Below are 20628 nucleotides of genomic sequence, written 5' to 3'. Positions count from 1 at the left end.
ACTCTACGTAAGCCCACCAAAAATAGCAGTAAGGAGGTTCTTTTAAGCCATAAACCCATGGGAACAAAAACAAAAGGAAAGAGAGTGGCAACAAAAATTAGAGAAGTTAGAAAGCAAGTGGGGTTTCTAGCAGACAGGTAGTAGACAGCAGATTCAGATGAAGTTGAGTCCTAGACCAGTCATGAAGAAAGTAAAAATGGCAGCTGACTCTCCAAAGGTTCAGGACTAAACACAGAACGATCATTTAAAGGACTTTCTAGGAAACGATTAGATCTCCAGACCCCCATTCCTGGTCCACATAGCCCTGCCAATTGCCCCCTCTTCATCTTAGCAAGAGATTAGCAGTTTATACTCTGAAGATGGTGAGTAAAGAGTGTCTGAATTTGGAGAAACCTAGCACACCTGAAGGTGGAGGGGCAATGCTGAGATAGGAGCAGTAACTTAATGTCAGCAGAATGAATGTTGAGATCCTTAGCCCTTTTTCCCTCCCCTGCCACCACACTAGTCCCAAACAATATCACTCCCCACTTTAGCAACCTCCTAAGAGGTTTTCCTGCTTCAACTTTTGCCTGCCCCCAAGTCTCTTCTCCAAAGCAGCTAGAGTATCTTTTTACAAAAATGTAATTAAGAGTACATTATTCCTCAGCTAAAGGTTTCCCAATGGCTGCTTCAAAATAAAATCTGAACTCCTTTCTGGGGTCTACAGGGTTCTGCATGATACAGCCCCTGCTTTCTTCTCTACCCTAATCTAGAAGCACTTTCCTTCTGGATTGCTATACTTAAACCACACTGATTTCATTTATTCCTTGTGCATGCGAAGTTTATCCCTTTTCAGGGCATTTACCACTATTATTTTCTTTTCCAGAATCATTTTTTGCAAGGTTGCTTCTTCATCATTCAATTCAGGATTGAATGTCACCCCTAACAAAAAAGAAAAGAAATTCCCAACCATCCTATTTAAATCATCTGCTGTCCCCCCCCATCATTGCTTCTTTTATAGCACTTATCATCATCCAAAGTCACTGTATATATTAACGCCTCTATGTGTGTTTCTCCCTCTGTAAGGTTTATGACACACACTTCCTCTGCCTCATTTTTTCAAGTAGGCTCAGCACCTATGTACTCAATTCATATTTGTTAACTGTGAGGAAAAGAAAAGCAGCACCAGACATTGGGAACTGAACTGACACTTACTCTTAAGGCTTCAGTGTTGTTAGGAACTGACTGCAGTGTTCACCTATAGAATATAACAGTTTAACAGAACACCAACATGAGACAAAAAATCACTCTGTGATCATGATAAAGTGAGATAACAGACAAGATCACTTAATAATCTTGCCTAAACACAGATTTAAAAACTAGGTCATAATGGAAACTTCAAAAATACTAAATTTCCTCCTCTCCCATTTGGCAAAATTGTTGCCTCTACCAATTCCAGAGTTAGCCTTGCAATTTCCTCCCTCCTTCTACATAAAATGTCATATGATACCTCATCCTACAATTGCCTCTACTTCCTGACAGGATTCAAAACAGAATGAATCTCCCTTTCCTTGAATCCTCCCCCCAAATCACCTAATACATGCAAAAAATTTTTAAGTCATTTCTAACACCCTGTTATTGGAATAACCAACGCATGGCTCCCCAGGGTGTGTGTTTTCCCTCATTGCAACCAGTAATATACCCAACTTTATGACTACAGGTGTGTTCTTGGTGGTCTTCTGGACCACCAGTATTGTCCAGCAAAAAGGAGAGTATTGACAAATTGTTGGAAAATATTGACAACTGAATGGTTTCCACAACAATTCACAATCTAGGGCTAGGGTCTCTGTAGCACCCAGTAATTTCTCCATTCACCTAATTGTCTCCTGAACCTCCTTGTACCTAGTTGAAGAGTATATTCCTTCAACCAAAGATTACCTTTGTTCCTTCCTCTAGGCTTAAGTAACAATGTTGCTGTTGCTCTCACTTCATCTATCCACCCTTCTTCTTAAAATAGGAGAGGAAGGAAGTCTAATTGTGAAATGTGATTCTTAACAGAAACAGTGCTTTCACTAGCACTACATCACCTAAGACTGGCGGTGTCTTTTTCTCCTTGGCGATTTTTTCTTAACTTTTGAAATGTCGTGTATTTCCCTCCAGTGTCACACTCCTTTTCCTTGTCGGTTCTCTAATCAAACTCTTTTTTTTTTATTCAGAGATGTAAATTCCTGCCTTTTTTTTTTTTTTCGTAAGCTTTTGTTTATTAGACACAGAGAGACAGCGAGAGAGGGAACACAAACGGGGGAGTGGGAGAAGGAGAACAGGCTTCCCGCTGAGCAGGGTGCCCGATGCAGGGCTCCATGTGGTGCTCGATCCCAGAATCCTGGGATCATGACCTGAGCTGAAAGCAGCCCCTTAACGGCTGAGCCACCCAGGCGCCGGTAAATTCCTGCTTTTTTTCTTACCCCCATCACAGGCGATGAATACATCTACAAATCCCTTTTCACATTCTGTTTAGACTTTCCCTCTGCCAGGCACCCTCCAACATTATTCTATCTACAGCCATCCCTGCCCTAAGCGCAGTGCCCCAAGTTTGCCCTTTCTTCCAAATCAGTCCTTGTCCTACAACCACCCCAACCCAAATGAAGGACACATAGCTAATTAGAGCCCTGGGCCTAGTCTTCATCTCCAATCCCCGGCCTATCAAGGTCTCCCCGCCCCACCCCGTGGCTCAGACCTGCCTCTGCCTCGCCGACCTAACGCTGCCCCACACCTCCACCTGCCAGCACAGCCCGCGCCCCCCCAACTCACTGCCACCCCACCCCGCCTCCCGAGCCAACCAGTCCGCGCTGGCGGCCGACGCCTCAGCCAATCCGCGTTCTGCATCCCGCCCCAGCGTCCCGCCGCGCCCTAGCGCCGCCCCCACGTCGGAGTCCCTCCGCTCCCTACCCCGCCCTGGAGCGCCCGGGGGCGGCGAGCCGGAGGGGGTGAGACTGTCGCGCGCCTGCGGTGAGTGCGCCGCTGGCCGGTGCAGCGGGTCCGGCGCGCCGAGTCGTGCGGAGCCAGGCCCGCCGGGAGGGAGGTCGCCGAGCGCCGCGCCGGGCGGGGCCGAGAGCCCGGCTGGATCTCCTTCAGGACTCGGACTCGCGCTCGGGGGCCGGCGCCCGCGCTGGAATCACGTTTCTTCCGGGCGGGTGGCTGGCCTCGCAGCGTGCGGCCCCTGCCCCCCGGTCATCCAAAAAGACGGGCTTTGTGCCTCCTTTGGCTCTTGATTCGACGACGCTGGCACTGTGGGAACACCGACTCCAGTTCATCCACAACCGGGCTTCCTAAGAAGAAAGGGAACGCAGGCTGTTCTGCTGCCAAGTAAGTGTAGTGTGGAATCTCCGGCGCGTCGTGGAAAGAGCCCGACAGCTCCAGCGGCGGCTCCGGGCGGTCCTCCCCCGCCGCCGGGGGCCAGAGCTGGTAGCTCGCTCTGTCCCACAGCGGCCGCAAGGGGCAGAAACCTCGTTCCTTCTCCTGGAGACCAGGCAGCCCCACTTCTGACTCTGGACACATGTATAGTCCACGGACCCCTGTTCACAGAACGGCTTTCCAGCAGTTTCACGATCCGCCGCCTTTTAGCTCGGGCTAAATATGGCTAATTTTTTCCACTCTTGCACCAGTCACGACTTGGAGGCTTATTATTCCCAATGTACTTCCCCAGCCAGTACCGGTTCACCTTCTAGATGCCTTCTGTTGCACGGGGGAACCTTATAAACATTGTAGAAGTGGATGGGCAGGGAGAGCATAAAGGAGAAATAACCTTTGTTCAGACTTCACAGCGTGGGTGGTGCGTTGATTAGCATCAGCCTTTGTTTGCAGACACTCACCTTAGCCTTCCCTGACCTTGCAGTTAACCTGAAAGTTCGGAACTTTGTCAAGTGACTTAAATCTCCTCTCTCTCTCCTCCGCACGTGCAAAGTGGTTATATGTAAATTGATCATCTGGGTTTAAGGCCCGAGTTTCAAACTTGATACAATTCACTTTGTCTACTTTTTTTTTACATTGTAGCTGTGGATTCTGCACCCCGTCCCCCGCCCCCAGCAATTCACCAGCCTTCTCAGCTTCTGCCACACATACCTGCTGTATCTTCATTTTAAATAGTTGGCTCCCATGATAAGAAATACATTAGTTTTCTATTGATCATGCGTATTTGAATATGGAGATGACCTTATTTACAATATGCCATAATCTGGTTTACCAGATCACCTTGATTCACAATTGCCTGGTTTTCTTCATAGAACATTGTTTTTAAGGAGAAACTAGAAAAAATACAGTGAAATTATTGTTTAGAATTAAAAGCCATATACATTTGGATTTTCTCCAACTTTTCAATGACATCCAAATTTGTTCATCTATTTTTATTATTTGTGAATATATGCATGGAGTGTTAACTGTATTAGGAAGTGCTAGTCAAAATGTGTATGTAAAGCGCAGAAGAAAAGTAGTAGTTTCAGAGGTTCTGAATCTGTATGTCAGCCTACTTAGATTTCTCGGGAGCTTTTTTTTTTTTTTTTTTTTCACTGATGTCCCCACAATTCTTCCCACAATCAGATTAGTGAGAGATTAATGAGTGAGTAGATAGACTCCAGGTGTGGGTATTGAGAAATTCCATCATTCAATGGCAGATTGGAGGAGAGGTAGGAGGGAAATGAGGGATTGTACTATGTCAAAAGCCAAGGGTACATGGTGTTTCTGGGAGGGGACAGGGTTTGACCAACAGGATCTAAAACTGCAGGGTGCTCAAGGGAAGTGAGAGGATTGCTAGATGTTCACTGGACTTAACAATATGAAGGTCAAAGCTGACTTGAACAAGAGCCGTGTCTGTGGAGTCCTGGGTACAAAAGTCAGTTGGCACCAGGTTGAAGAGTATAGATTGAGGAAAAGAAGACAACTGAGAACATAACTTTTTAAAAGCTTTGCTCTCACGAGAAGGTAACTGGAAAGTTTTGATTTGAAGAGGAAATGAGCAACAGGGAGGAGAAGGTAGAGTCAAGAGTTTTAATTTTTGTTTATATTTTGTATTTATTGTTTTTTTAACCAGAAGAGATGTAAGCAAGGAATGTTGCATATACCAGAGAAAGGGGTAAAAATCATTGGAGCAAGGTCTCCATAGAGTTAGTCATGGGAGGAAGAATTCTCATTTTGTGGGAGGGTCACTTTCTTTATTATAATAGAAGGGAAGGAAAGCATTTAGGGGTTTGGTGTTTTCAATTTGAGTAAATTGAAATGGCAAATCTGATAGCTTCTGTTTTCTCTGTGATAGGAATCAAGGTCATCTACTTGGAATAAAGTGCTTTTACGTTAGAGGAGTGTGGGAAAAATTAAAATATAGTCATTCTCGACTGTGGGAGAGAAGTATGGCCTGTTCTTTTAGGGTTTCCAGTTGGGCCTGAGACTTGAACTGCCATAATGAAGATTACAGAAGAAGAGTACACACATTTAATATAAGGTCTACGTGACACAGGAATCCTAAGAAAATGAAGACCTGAAGCAGTGGCAAAAACAAATGTTGTTATACTAGGTTGAACTTGGAGAGGCAATTGTGGAAAAGTAACCAAAATATTTGGGGAGGCTAAAGGAAGGTAAGAGTTATTTTAACAAGTTCTGAGTTTACAGAATTCCCTCAGCTTCAACTTTCCATGTAAGAATGTTTCTTTTTTCCTGTGCAGGGAGAGCACTTTTCACATGGGAATTTTATGTCCTGTTTTCAGAAAAAAGGAGAGGAATCAGATTGCTCTTCTTGTGTTTGCTGTTTTTCAAGTGCTTTTAGCTCAAAATAATTCTTATTCTAAAGTGATTATTTTGAGGTGACATATTCTGCCATCCTTCCCCTGTAAAATATAGCATAAATGCTGGAGAGTTTGGGAATCAATTTGAGATTAATGACCATGAATTTATGGTGAAACCAAACATGTCCTATGTGACTTTCCCCAGCATTCCACAGCGTGGGGAAATCAGACTCTGTGGAGGACTTCATCCAGGGCTAGAGTGTTGAAAACAGGTGAAAGGACAGACAGGTGGGTAGGGCATTGTCAAGAACATTACGACAATGGTAGAACTGGCATCTAATTTGGAAAATAATGGAATGGGAAGGCTGACTGGGAAAAGGAGAGGAAGCCTCCTAGAGATCTTGACAATACTGAAGAATAGAATAATTAACTGAAAGGGATGGTAGCTTATGGTCAAAAAGCAGAATGTTTCAGTTAGTTATTTTGGAATTAGACCAGACCGAGGTAATGGCAAGGTGCAGGGTCAGGATATAATGGCAGGAAAGTGACTAAGGTGGACTGGAGCAGAAGACCAGCAGACCTGGGATTGTTAGCTGTTGGGAGGATCCTCTCTGAAGCCACTGAAATTATCTGGGATGATCACAGTACTTTGTGTTGAGAAGAAAACTGTATGCCTAATCACAAATCTTTAGTAATGACAGGAAGTTATCAGCAGACCAGGAGATAACATTAGTGAGTCAGATGAGGGAACTAATAGTCTGGAAGTAGTGAAATGGACAACAGGAAAGACTTAGGTGCGGAATATAAAAACAAAATCCAGCACTGAGGAACATAGAAATGGTATCTTCAGGGAACAATAAGATTGGCATTAAAGCAAGGAAAACACGCTGAGAATGTAAAGATACATTGAAATTTGCTGATTATGGCCTATCTGTTCCAAAAGACACAGTGGAAGGTATGGAAAGTGGCAAAGAAATGAAGAACTGGGTCACTTGCCGGGATTACATTGTACCGTGGAGGTGTAATACACTGTTGAAGGTAGCTAGAGATGATGCAGAATTTAGGCTTTGGGATTTCCAGATGAAATCAGATGGATTTAGTGTTGACTCCTTATAGAGAATGGGCACTGAGACCTGCTGGCCAGAGGGCATGGTTCACCCAAGTGTGGAGTGAAATCTCCCAACAATTGTGCCTAAGCTCACACATGATCAGCCATTCTGGCTTGACTTTAAATCAACGGTTTGTGTGTTCATCTGTTTTGAAAAATGAGGGAACTGAGGTTCAGCAAGAATCAGTGACTTGTCCAAGGATAGAAAACTTCTATTTTTTTAATTATTTTTATTAATATATAATGTATGAAAACTTTTTAAAATATCAGAATAAGGACTAGAATCGAGGTACTCTGGTTCCTATGCTGTTTTTTTCACCTAGTTTATCTCAAGAAGGTAGAGGAGGTTTCTCCCATTTTTCTACTTGCAAGAAAGCATTTTGCTTATACTTTGCTTGAATACCTAAGAAATTGGGCTGAACTTAAATAAATGGACATTTGTTTGCTGGGGGTGGGGGGGAAACAACTGTATTATCCTAAATCAAATAACTCCGTGATACTAAATAAGATTTTTCGATATTGTTCCTGTTGTTTGGTAATATCTTTCCTTAAAACAACCCATATTGCCTAACCTAGTTAATATTTTATTTCTGAATGGAACAGTTAATGACAGAAGACTAGGCATTTCTTGATTTAAGAAAACCTGTTCTTCAACTTGAAAGACGTACAACATAAGGGGTAATTATTTACTTTAAAAAGGAATCAATATTTCATAAAAGGCCTCATAAATAGTCCACCTAAATTATTAATTTATAGTGTGATTTTTCTGTATTTATTCAGTCATTTATTATTGTTATTTACCAAGTGCCTACCAGGTGCCAGAGACCGCACTGGTAGACTAAACACATCAGGTCCCTGTTCATGAAACATTGAATAAGTGAATGAGTGACGAACCAAACAACAGCAACAAAAGTGCTTTGCAGAGAATTTAAAGGGCTGATGTGATATAGAATAGCTAAAGATGGTCACTTGAAGCTGAGATTTTGTTGACAAGGTCAGGATTTTATATTTAACCTTTTAACAAGCATCCAATATATTATTTCTCACCTTTTAAATCTTTCTGTAGCCTTAGCATTTCGGTAACTTGAAAAGATTCATAGGTAGCTGGCTTCAGTGGATTCCTTTGAGTCGTAGAGTATGTCTCTTTTTCTAAAGTTTAATTAACTACCAGAGATAGCGGAAGTGCCATCCACTTGATACAGCATTCCCGGAAGACCTTATGAGAAGTTTCTTCTTATACATTTGAATGTTTTTTAGAAAGCTGGGTTTTCTTATACTTGTAAGTGCAGTACAGTAATAGAATTTCATATTTCTTTGGTAAGTTTTCTTTATAGGTAGAGATGTAATTCAGAATGCATGCTTGTTATGTAACTGGAATCTATTGAAATAGTTTGCTCGCTGTCTATAGGATTGTTGAAGAAAGTACCATTTATGAAAATAACCCAAGATTCACTCATATATTCTTTATATTTGTCAAGGACTTGATATAATCCTTTTCAAACAACTTGCTAAATTCTGTTTCTAACCACTTTAATTTACTGTCAAAAATTGTGCTGTTTTACCAGTGACTATTATCCAGGAAATTATGAAAATTGAGTATTTCCTAGATTGAGATATTCTGGTTTTTATAGCTGCTACAAATGAAACTTTTACTTACTGTAATTCTATGCCCTTGACTAAATGAGAGCCTTGTTTTTTGAATTTACAATATCCTTACACCTCTTTAGTTTAAAATGACAGATTCATAAATTTTTGTAAGATAAGGAGGATTCTATTAGAATGATCCTAGTGGTGAGAGATTACATATGGGAGGAAAACAGCTATCAACAATTTTTACTTATATTTTATATAAGCTTATGGTCTATTAGGTAGCTGCAAGTATCTGATAGTGATGTAAATATCATATATTTTCTTCCTTTTAAAGTTTTTCTTTTATTCTGCAGCATGTTTTCGGCCCAGCGGAGACTCTGCTCCCTTAACAGTACAGCAAAATTCCTGACAATTAATTCTTCAAAAATCCTTGGACTCCCTACTTCTGCTGTATGTATTGCTTAATCACTGACACGGATAAATATTGTGCATATCCTGTTATGTCAAAAAAAAAAAAAAAGAGAGATACAGTTTTTCAAGTACTTTATAAGCATTTTATTGGAATGAGTATTTCTATGCTATGTGAACCGGAGGTATCGTTTGTCACTGTTAGAGCTGACGCTCCCTGAGTGACTGCTTGTGTGTGTATGTATCAGACACAGGGTGGGCCTTGCCTTCTCATCATCTCATTTTATCTTTATAAAACTCATCAAGTTATGAATTCTTATATTTCCTTCCTGTGGAGGCTTAGATAGGTGTGGTAACTTGCCCAAGGTCACAGATTTTAAGCGGCATAACCAAAGTAACACACTCACGCCTGCCTAATACGGGCACTCCCAAGAAAGGGCATGCTTTGTCTACTCAAGATAGGATATTATAGTGACTATCAGTACTGGCCCCGTGACTTCCAGTTTTCAAAAAATATGGCAGATTGAGGAACAAGTTACGTGAAATCATGGAAAAGCAAACAAATCCCAAATGTGGGTCATAACCACAGGATAGATAACTGACCTAATTTCTTTAGTAAGTCAGTGACATGGGAGAAAAGTGGGAGAGGGTAAGTTTAGAAGGACTGCTCTAGGATGAAAAGAGGCTTGAGAACTTCATCCAGCAAATACAATGTGTGGACTTTGTTTACGAACTTGATGCAATCAAATGAAATGTAAAAAAGATATTTATTTATTTACTTACTGACTAATTTATTTTGTGGGGGGAGAGAAAGAGCATGTATGAGGGGCAGGGAGGAGGGACAGAGAGAGAGGGGAAGCAGATTCTGCTGAGCACAGAGCCCATCGTGGGCTCTATCTTGTGACCCTGAGATTATGACCTGAACCAAAATCAAGAGTCAGACACTTAACTGATTAAGCCACCCAGGTGCCCCTGTAAAAAAGATATTTTTAAAGGCAATCATAAATATGAATATGGACTGGGTACTAGATGGTACTGTTAAAGAAATAAAAGCCAACTGAGAAAATTTGAAGATCTAACCGGCTTTATTGAATGACTCATGAGCAGGGCACCCATCCCATCCAGGAGGCAGAGAAGAGCCCCCAGGGAACTGTACATAACGGAAGGTTGTTGTAGAAGGAGGGTGGGGAAAGAAAGTAATTAGCAAAGGAAAGTAATGAATTCCAGGCCAGGTGGCTTTCCATTGGTGGGGTGGGGCGGTAGATGACAAGGGGTCTTATCATGCAGATTACCTCATCTTTCTTTGGGGGATGTGAGGGGCCCATGTGGTAGACTTTTTGGCACTAATTGAAAAATTCCTGGCTGACTGGTTAAGACAACATTTCTGGTGGAGGTTGAAAGTGTCATTAGATTAGGTATTAAACCCCAATTTGGGAACTTGATCTAAGTGGCATCATTTTGGGCTTGTGGTTTTGTTTTTAACAATTCTCTCAATTCTCCAGGTAACTGAGAGATGTGATCAAAATTTAAGGCACTAGCACCACTCTCAGCTACCACTCTGAAATTCACAGTTTTCATTGTTTCTTTGTCTGGTGCCTATAGGTCATGATATTCCTGTTCAACTTCTTGATATTCATAGGTCACAGTTTCCAGTTTACACTTGTTAAGTTGGTTATTTTCTTCATTTCTTAGATGGTCCACTCATTTGTTTGGTGGTTAATGGCTACAAACACGCACTTAAAGCTTTTGAGAGAATACAGTGTGTCAGGAAGATTATTATGATTGCTCTAAGGAGGATAATTCCCAATGTTTGGAGTGTACTTTGAAGCCATGGTCCCAAGACCCAAACCAGTCAAAATCAAATAAGTCAAAGAAAGGCCCCATGGAAGGAGTCATTTTTTTCTGTGATCTCATGTAATTTAGCTTCAATTTCCCAGAATGCTAATCTTGGCACAGCAGGTAGTGTTGGCCACACCACAGACACCTCCTTGTTCAGCTATAAGATCATCAAGAGCTGTTCTAGTACCAAGGACAACTTTGCCAGAGAGGCTCAAGATCTTTGTTGGGTGCCTAGGCCATCAGCAACAGATTCTACATTATCTTCAAGAGTGAGGGAGAGGTTTCTGATCACATCTTGTTTTCACTAACTCCTAACCAGGAAAGCATGGCCCTGCCAAAAAGATGCAAATCCTGAATCTTGAATGCCTCCTGGTAGGTCTTTTTTATCTCGATGGTATAAATTCAAGGGAGTCAACTAATGAGATGTCTTAGTTTGCTTGTAAAAAGTTAGCTGTACAATTAACTTAAGAGTCATTGCCCAGTTGTGCACCAAGTAGGCATTCATAGGCCAGCAGAGAATGTTAACTGCCTCAAAGAGACACAACCATTCCCTTTAGGTGGTGCTATTAATGAATTCATTCTCGGGGATTATTGCATTCACCCTCTCCAGCCTGGGGTCAGTTAGGTTTTCAGCACCCACCAGAAGAAAATCTCCTAGCCTGAGAGAGTCGTTCATTCTAAATACCCTGCAAAGATGGGTGTTGCTGGTGAGATGCCGTAGAGCAGGGAGCAGAAGCTAGATGATCACAAGAACATGGGGGTGCAAATGTACCAAGGTTTACATAAGTAGTTGTGTTTCCTTGGGTACATACACTCATAGTTGAAGAAAGATAAAAGCAAGGGACAGGTTGTTCTGGCTGTAAACGTTGAAATTAGTGGGAGTCTTCTGGGGGAGTCAGTTGTAGTTTGCAGTGACATTAGGAAAAGAAGAGAAGTTAGTTACAGAGAGGACTAGGGAGTCTCTAGCATCATGGACAGATTGGAATCTTTGATGACAAGCTAGCCATCTGAAAGATGACACCTCCCCACTCCTCAATGGCCTGGGAGATACACATGAGAGCGTATCTTTCCAGGCTGTCACCAGAGGAAAGAAAAAGGAGAAAAAAAGATTTCATGTTAAAATATGAAGTCTTGATCTGGCACCTTGGGCAGAAGCTGCTCACCTTTATGTGAACTACTTGTCTTCCCTTGTCTATTCAATTTAGAGGTCTCCAGCATCTCTACAGGACCAGAGGTCAGTTGGGGCCATCTTTAGCTGTGAGATTTGTAGGCAAGGCTCAGTGCCCTCTAGTTTTGGCCTCTAGTGTCAGGAACATTTGGTAACATTGTTTCCAATGTGGCTTGAGAGCTGCTTTTCCCCCCTCTCCACAACAGTGCTTCCAAAATTACCAGGCTCCAGACTAACCCACAGGATCCTTTGAACTGGAGTCAGAGAACCCTTCTTTAACTTGTTGATGGTAGGCTTTAGCATTAGACATTAAAGGCTCACAGTAGCTGGTCATACTGGCATGAGGGCGGAAGGGATCATACTGGCAGGGGATCAGCAGAAATTTGCATGCCAGTAGTCTTTGGCCTACTGGTAACCATCTCATATGGAGTGAGTGTATATTTTCCAAGGGTGATATTGTCAATTAGCAACAGAGCTAGCAGCAGTGCCTTAGGCCAGGGGAGTCCAGTAGAGTCTAAGCTTAGAGATTTTAGGTTGGAAAATTCCATTAGTTCTTTCAGCTTTGCCAGTAATTGAGGGTATCAGGGACAATGATAATTCCAGGATGTTTATAAGGCCTTTATTAAAGCTTGTATGATTTTCCCAGTGAAGTGGGTATCTTGACCACTAGAAATTATAGAAGGTGTGCCCCAAGTGGAAGACATGTTTGCTAACAGTTTCTTTACCATGGTGAGGGCATTAGCCTCGCAGCAGGGAAAAACTTTAGCCAGCTAGAAAACGTAAAAACAATAACAGGAACATATTGATAATCCCAGAATTGTGGCAAATGAATGAAGTCCAGCTGCAGGTGTTCCAAAGGTCCACAGGGAGGAGGTTTGAGGCATCTGGGAGCAAAAATAGGTTTTCCAGAACTATGGACCTGATAGGTTAGATATTGACAATAAACTGGTTTTTGTTTTTTGTTTTTGTTTTTGTTTTGCAGTGTTGTAGAAATCTCCCCACCTATGTTTATTTATAAATTGAGTTATTTTAAATACATCATGGTGGGTGAAGCAATGTAAAAATCAAAAAATATAATTTGCCAAGGGGCTGGGAAGAATGAAGGGGCCATCTTGGGTTTCCCATATCCCTGACTGTTGAAATTATAGCCATTATTTGCCCATCCTAATTTGTCTGATTCAGGAGCAGACTATTGCCATGTCACAAGGACATTAGGATGGCAAATCTGGCAACAAGAGGTCATTCTTTTGTAGAAGCGGAATGGACTCTCCCCACATGTTCCACAACCTTTACAGATTCTCTTGATGTTGTCTCTGCATGAAAGTCCACTGGGGCATTTCCCTAATAGTCAGGCTTAGTCCTTTTATTGTGTGTCTGTATTTGAGGACAGCAACTTCAGAAGATAGAAGAGCAATTGTGGTCATGTACTTGTCCATTTTTGATCGGGGTCCCTGTGGACATGAGAAAACCCCTTTGTTTCCATAACATTCCGAATTCATGGACAACCCAACAATGTATTGGCCAGCATATAAATATTAAAATTTGTCCTCTTGATAGCTGGCACAGTCTGGTAAGGGTTCTTCCTTGTTGGTCCGGTTTACCTTGTGGGAGATTTCCCTTTCCAGGTAGTTCATATTGGGTGGTAATAGCATAACCAGCCTGGAAATTCCCTTTTTCATTTTTACAATACGACTCATCCACAAACAAAATTAAATCAGAATTAGTCAAAGGGGTGTGCCTTGGATCAGGATGTGATGTCATGAAATGGGATGCCAGTACCTCCTGGTCGTGGGGCTTACCTTCATTAGACGGGGCAGAATTAAGAATATTACAATGTTTAAGATGAAGATTGGTGGCAAAAGCAGAAGGGCATCATAAGACTAGTCTGCTTGCAGAGAATGGTTGGGTTAATCCAGAGAAATAAGAAGGGATCTCTGTGAACCTTGGACTCAGAATACAACTGTCCAGATATATTGATTTTCTAAGTAAGGGCAAATAGGTCTTGGCTGTCAGGATCTTCAGGGGTGCTAAAAGCGGCTGAACAGAGGTTTGCCACATGAGCCATTTTGAGTCAGGTGGAACTTGTGACAAAAGGATGTTTCGGAAAGGCAGAATAACTGTCTTGTTGATAGATTTGGACAAATTGCTATCCCTTCCCCATAGGTTTCCAGACTGGCAAGACTCTTGAGTATTAGAGGGGCTGGTACAGAATTAACTGACTCCTGGCTGATTAGGTCTTCTCTTATTGGTTCAAGGCCCTGCGTGGATATTTGAGACAATTTAGGAAGAAGTTTAATTACATCTATAGGAATTTTTATAGGCACTGCTTTTTTTATCCTCCCAACTAGATACTAGTAATACTAGAAACAGCCCATCAAATTTCAGGCACCTCGATTAAATTAAGGAACTTTTGTTAGATTTTTTCTGTTTCAAGGATAGATGGTAAAGAACAGGAAAGATCATTACTAGTGTCAATGGAAACTTTTTACATAAAAGGTAACTCTGAGGAAAGGACTGTACTGGGGGCTGGGCTACAATTTGTCTATCACTTGCTTGTTTTTACAACATTGTATTTTTGTTGCTTCTGTAATTTTAGATAAATAATACTTTAAATTGTTTATTTATTTTTATTTTATGCTATTTTTAATTGGCTAAGTATCTTTTTTTATTAATTTTTTAATTTTTTTATAAACATATAATGTATTTTTATCCCCAGGGATACAGGTCTATGAATTGCCAGGTTTACACATTTCACAGCACTCACCATAGCACATACCCTCCCCAATGTCCATAACCCCACATATGAACAGACATTTCTGCGAAAAAGACATCCAGATGGCCAACAGACACATGATAAATAATACTTTAAAGGTTAAGAAAAGAATTGCTGCTATACAGCAAGAAAAGAAAGAAGAGGAACTCAGGATAAAAATCACTCTCTGTCCCCTATTTAACACCTAGATCTCAAAGGCTTAGAAACTGGGATATAAAGTTTATATTATCCCTTGGCACCAGAAAGCCAAAGAAAAGAATTAGTGATTGATGAGAGAAAGGTGGAAGGGAAGAAGCAAGGAAGGAAGAAAGGAGTCCTTGCTGGTGAGATGTCTCATGGAACACCCTCTTCTACCTCACCATGTTACCCTTGGTTAGACTAACCTTATTTTAGGGTTAATCATCCAGACTGCAGTTTGTAGCCCACTGGTTGTCTGCTTTGCTTTCATTAATAATGTGTTGTCTGCTTCTCCTCCAAATAGCCTTCCTTAATAGGACTTCTCAAGGAAAATATTCTGTATGATGCTATAATGGACGCATGTTACACATTTGTCAAAACCCATAGAATTTACAACACATAGAAGGAACCCTAAGATAAACTGGAGTCTGGGTGATAATGTGTCAGTATTGGTTCATCAGCTATAACAAATGCACCACTCTGATGGGGGATGTTATTGGTGGGGAGAGTAGGTGGGGGTATATGGGAACCCTGTACTTTCTATTCAATTTGGTGTGATCCTAAAACTACTCTCAAAGATAGGTCTGGGGTGCCTGCATGGCTCAGTTGGTTATGTGTCAGACTCTTTTTTTTTTTTTTAAGATTTTATTTATTTGTTTGACAGAGAATGAGAGAGCAAGAGTGAGCACGAGCAGGGGGAGGGGTAGGGGAGGGGTGGGGCATGGGGGAGGGAGATGTGGACTTCTGGCTGAGCAGGGAGTCTAACTCAGGACTTAGTCCCAAGACCCTGAGATCATAACCTGAGCCGAAGGCAGCCGCTTAACCGACTGAGCCACCCAGGTGCCCCAGTATCCGACTTGATTTCAGCTCAGGTCTTGAGCTCAGGGTCATGAGTTTAGGCCCCACACTGTGCTCCATGCTGGGCATAGAGCCTACTTAAAAAAAATAGATAAATTTTTTTAAAGCATCTTCTAAAATTTACATGTCCATCAGAAAAACACAAAACGTTTATTTTATAGCAGCTGAAACAAAAACTGTCCCTTCTCCTTCAGTCTGTCCTTCCTAAAGAAATCACAGCTCTCTTTTTTGATGTGAAAATATTATCTCTTGTACAGTTAGTACCTACCCAATTCTCCTTACCATATTTGGTGTTAAGTCACTCATCCTCTTTGTATTTAAGATAATCTTTTCCACTTCCTAAGTGGACACTTGGTGTTAAGTGTATGGTATGTTTTCCACTACGGATTTAATGTACTTAATGTACTTTAATGCATCATAGCAATTGCATGGGGCACAGATTCATTTTCCTTATTAACAAATGAGGAAACTGAGTTTCAGAGAAGTCACGTAACCTCCTGCTTCACACAGCTCGTAGTTTTGATGTTTAATTTCAAAGTAAGATCTACCTGGCTTGAAACTCTTTGTATTAAATGAGCTTGGAAATTTTAATTGGAATATAGGCATATATTGCAGGACACAGAGTTTGGCAGGGCCCCAGATCTAGTTTTATGTATCTTCCTGGTACAAATACACAGTAGGAACCCAAGACCTCTTGCCCAATCTCAAATCCAAATTTCCAAGAGTTGTCCTGATTAGTTTAGCTTGACTCTATCCATCCCAACCTAATTAACTTTTGAGGGTTGGGGGATGGGATTATATAGTCCAGACAGGCAAAAAGATTCACCTCTGTGAGTGTAGATGGGGTCAGTAAACACACAGGATCTTGGCCCAAGCCTGATTTTCAAAGAAAATAAATCAGGCTTTTTTTTTTTCCTTGACCTGAGTCCATTTTTTTGGCATTCCAACCATATGTTTATTCTGTCGGCTCCCAGGTTTGAAGAAACTCTTGCTTCCAATAAACGTGTTTCTCTGCAGGTATTGTTAAAAGATAATTTTCAGAAAAGGGCAAAATCCTGACTTATACAGATGTAAAAATGAATGTGTATTAAGGATTTTTATTTTATTCATATGAGAGAATAACAGAAGTTATAACCAGTTCAAAGGAAAGTCAGTCCCTGGATGAAGGGAAGTCAATCAAAATTCTAGAACCAGAGTTTGCATGTCTGTCAGTTACCCTCAGTCTGCAAAGGTCCAAAATATGTTAAAGACCAAATTTAGCTCTGCTAGAATTAGCCCTGTGAGGGTGTGCTGAAACCACTGCATATTCTCCCCTAAAGAACTCATTTTTTCTGCAATGTATTGTCTCTCAGAAGGGATTGAGATTCCTTCCCTTTCCCTCACTTGTTTAGTTGACAAATACCAAATAGCTACAGGGTATTAGACACAAGTAAGTATAACATGAAACAACTATATATGTTGCTTAAAAATTCTGGTTAAATATGTGCGCCTTTGAGTTATAAGTTGGATTTTTATATAATTAGATTTTCCCCATGTATATCTTAAGTCATTGGTCCCTGCTCTATGTTTCCACTTACGAGTTTTATTTTCAGTTCTTCTACCATTGCAGGAACATTCTGTGCCATCTAGTGGTTAAAGACCCATTTGTCTGGGGTTTTTTTGGAATGTATGTACAATCATAACTTGGAAGACATCAAAATCTATGAGATAGCTTTATTAATGCCTGCCTGATTGAGGAGTATTTTGTTCAAAGGGAGAAAGAAGATACGATTTCAGAATGCTCTGGAACCTTTTTTTTTCTTTTTGTTTTCTTTTTTAATAGATCTCTGTTTTTTAGAGCACTATAGGTAGGTTCAGAGCAAAACTGAGCAGGAACTAGAGAATTCCTATATATCCCCTGCCCTTTTTACTATACCCGCCACCACTGTGATGCATTTATTCCAATCGATGAACCTACATTGAAACTACATTGTCCACAATTGATATTAGGGTTCACTTTTAGTGTTGCACATTCTATGGATTTTGACAATGTGTAATGACACAAATGCACCTTTACAGTATCCTGCAGAATATTTTCATTGTCCTAAAAATCCTGTCTTTACTGCCAGTTTATCCCTCCTTCCCCCTCCCAATCCCTGGAAATCATTGATCTTTTTACTGTCTTCGTGATTTTGCCTATAAAATTCCCACATGTGTTGTCTCTTTGCTGAATAGCTCATTTCTTTTTAGCACTGAATAATATTCTGTTGTCTGGTTGTATCAGTTTATCCATTCACCTAATGAAGGATGTCTTTGTTGCTTCCAAGTTCTGGCAATTATAAATAAAGCGCATAAACATGCACACGCAGGATTTTTTATGAACATAATTTTTCAACACTTTTGCGTAAATACCAAGGAAAGTGATTAAGGGATTATATAGTAAGAGTATATTTAGTTTTATAAGAAACTACTCTGGCAGCTTTTTAAAATCAGCTTTATCAAGATGCAATAAATAGCAACCATTTAGAGTGTAAAACTCACTGACTACTTAAAGATGTATGTATTATGAAACCATTTCTGAAATCAACATTCAGAACATGCCCCTCACCCTGAAAGATCCCTCATGCTCCTTCACAGTCCATCCCTGTCTCTATTGATTTGTTCTGGCTCCATGGATTAGTTTGCTTTTTTTAAAAAAAGTTATTATTTTAGGGATGTCTGGTGGCTCAGTTGATTAAACCTCTGATTCTTGATTTTGGCTCAAATTATTATCCTGGGTTATGAAATCAAGTCCTGCATCTGGCTCTACACTGAGCGTGGAGTTTAAGACTCTCTCTTCTCCCTCTGCCTTTCCCACCCCCATTCACACACATTCTCTCTAAATAAATAAATAAATAAATGTGTAAAAATAATTTTAAATTATTTATATTAATTGTATTATATATATGTACAATTTTATCATTTCTTCCTATGCTTAATGATTTTTAAATTTATGCATGTTGTGATGTATCAGTAGTTCATTCTTTTTTTATTTCTAAACAGTATGCCATTATATGGCATATATAAACAAATGATGTACCGTTATTTGTTTACCCCTTTACCTGTTAATGGACTTACAGATTTTTTCCAGTGTTTTGCTATTGTGAATAAAACTATTATGAACATTTGTGTACAAGCAGTTGTGTAACCATACATTTTCATTTCTCTTAGGTAAGTACCTAACAGTGGAATGGTTAGGTTGTATGCTACAATTATGTTTACTTTTTAAACTAAGCAGCTTTCCGAAGTGGTTGTACCATTTTGCTTTCCCACTAGGGTAGTGTGAGTTCCAGCTACTACACATCCTTACCAACACTCAGTGTCCATAATTTAGCCATTCAGATGGGTATCTAGTAGTACCTCATTGTGGCTTTATTTTGCATTTCTCTAATGATTAATGACATTGAGGATCTTTTACTTGCTTTTGGCCATTCATATATCTTCTACTAAGTGGCTGTCAAATCCTGTTTGCCTTCCCATTGAGTTGTAGAAGTTCCTTACGTATTCCAAGTAATTGTCTTTGTAAGATATGTGTTGTAATACTTTCTCCCATTCTGTGGCTCACCTGACAACTATTTAAGATTTGTGAACCCATTGAATGATACTGTAGGAGAGGAATAATATAACTCTGTCATCCAGCCTCCTAGGTTTTCTCACTGAGGCCCTGCAAATTAGATTTGTGAAAGACAGATTGATAAGAGTAAAACGGACATAGTTAATTAACATATGCATTGTACATACACATGGGAGAGCTCAGTGATGAATAACTAACTCAAAGGGGTGGTTAGAACTTGGGCTTGGATAGCATCGTAAGAAAGAACAGTAAATTTAAAGAGAAGTGACAAGACAAAGGAAAAGAGGCTTAGGAATGGAAAATAAGGGAAGTTTTAATGAGGGTTCCTACATAGACTCCTCTGGTGCTATTTCAGCAGGTTAAGAGTCTAGAATTGTGTCTGATGACATCTTGCCTATCCTGGTAGAGAGGGGAGGGCAGAGAGTTTTTCCTGCGTCTGCTGCTTCTCAGTTGCCGTCAGCTCAAAATGGTCCTTATGTCAAAGTGGCGTATTTTGGGGTGGCATACTCTGATTTTCTACAAAATCATAATAGAGTTCATGGATTTTTTTTTAAGTCAAGTGATAGTAATAATAAATGTCTTGGAGTGTTTACCATGTGCCTCTGCAGTATGTGCTTCACATGCAGTCTCATTGAATCCTTCTAGCTGTCCTATTTTGTAAATACTATTTTTATCTACAATTTATGGCTAAGGAAGTGTGGGTTTGGAAGGGTTTAGTAATTTTCTTTAATCACATTCCTAATGTCTTTAATCACCATGCTCTATGTTGTCAGATAGATTGTGTTTAATAGTTTCCTATGGCTGCTTGCTGTAACAAATTACCACAAACCTGATGGCTTAATAATACAGAAATTTATTCTCAGTTTTGGAGATGAGAATTTAAGATCAGTATCACTGGGCCAAAATGAAGGTATCATTGGGCCCCACTCCCTCCAGAGGCTCTTGGGAGTAATCTTTTCCTTACTTAATCCAGCTTCTGGTGGCTGCTGGTACTTCTTGGCTATTGGTCATGTTAGCCAGCACCTTCAGATTGCCCTCTGCTCCATCTTCACACGCCTTTTCGTCTATACGTGTATGAACTCCTTCCGTTTCCTTTTAAAGATGTGTGTGATTATATTTAGGGGCCACCTGAGAAGTCCAAAATAATCAAGACCAACTCGAGACCTTTAATTTAATTACATCTGCAAGGATAGAACAATATATACTGCCTTATAAGGCAATAGTCCCAAGTCCCAAGGGTAAGCATGCAAACATCTTTTGGGAGGTCATTTCTGAGCCTACCACTGTGGGGATTATGGAGAAGATCCTACAGACAGGGGGAAAGAATTTGAATAAAAGCATGGAAAACAGGGGTACCTGGAT

The 20628-nt window shown here is 40.5% G+C and overlaps 1 protein-coding gene across 4 annotated transcripts in view; it reads left to right on the top strand.

Moving 5' to 3' along the window:
• Positions 1-3009: 3009 nt before the first annotated feature.
• The window catches only part of KYAT3 (kynurenine aminotransferase 3), a 57817-nt gene continuing 40198 nt past the window's right edge, over positions 3010-20628 (top strand). For 2 of the 4 annotated variants that reach the window (XM_032867063.1, XM_032867061.1), the window contains exons 1-2: positions 3013-3345; positions 8805-8901. In XM_032867063.1, coding sequence (XP_032722954.1) covers positions 8806-8901 — 96 coding nt within the window. In that variant the 5' untranslated portion in view covers positions 3013-3345; position 8805. Of the gene's footprint in view, positions 3346-8804; positions 8902-20628 lie in introns of all 4 variants that reach the window. The other 2 variants (XM_032867064.1, XM_032867062.1) reach the window with 2 other exon arrangements.

This window comes from Lontra canadensis, unplaced genomic scaffold, assembly GCF_010015895.1.
Source record: "Lontra canadensis isolate GAN:19392208 unplaced genomic scaffold, GSC_riverotter_1.0 scaffold33, whole genome shotgun sequence".
Classification (NCBI taxonomy): domain Eukaryota; kingdom Metazoa; phylum Chordata; class Mammalia; order Carnivora; family Mustelidae; genus Lontra; species Lontra canadensis.
This window is presented reverse-complemented; position numbering and strand designations above follow the sequence as displayed.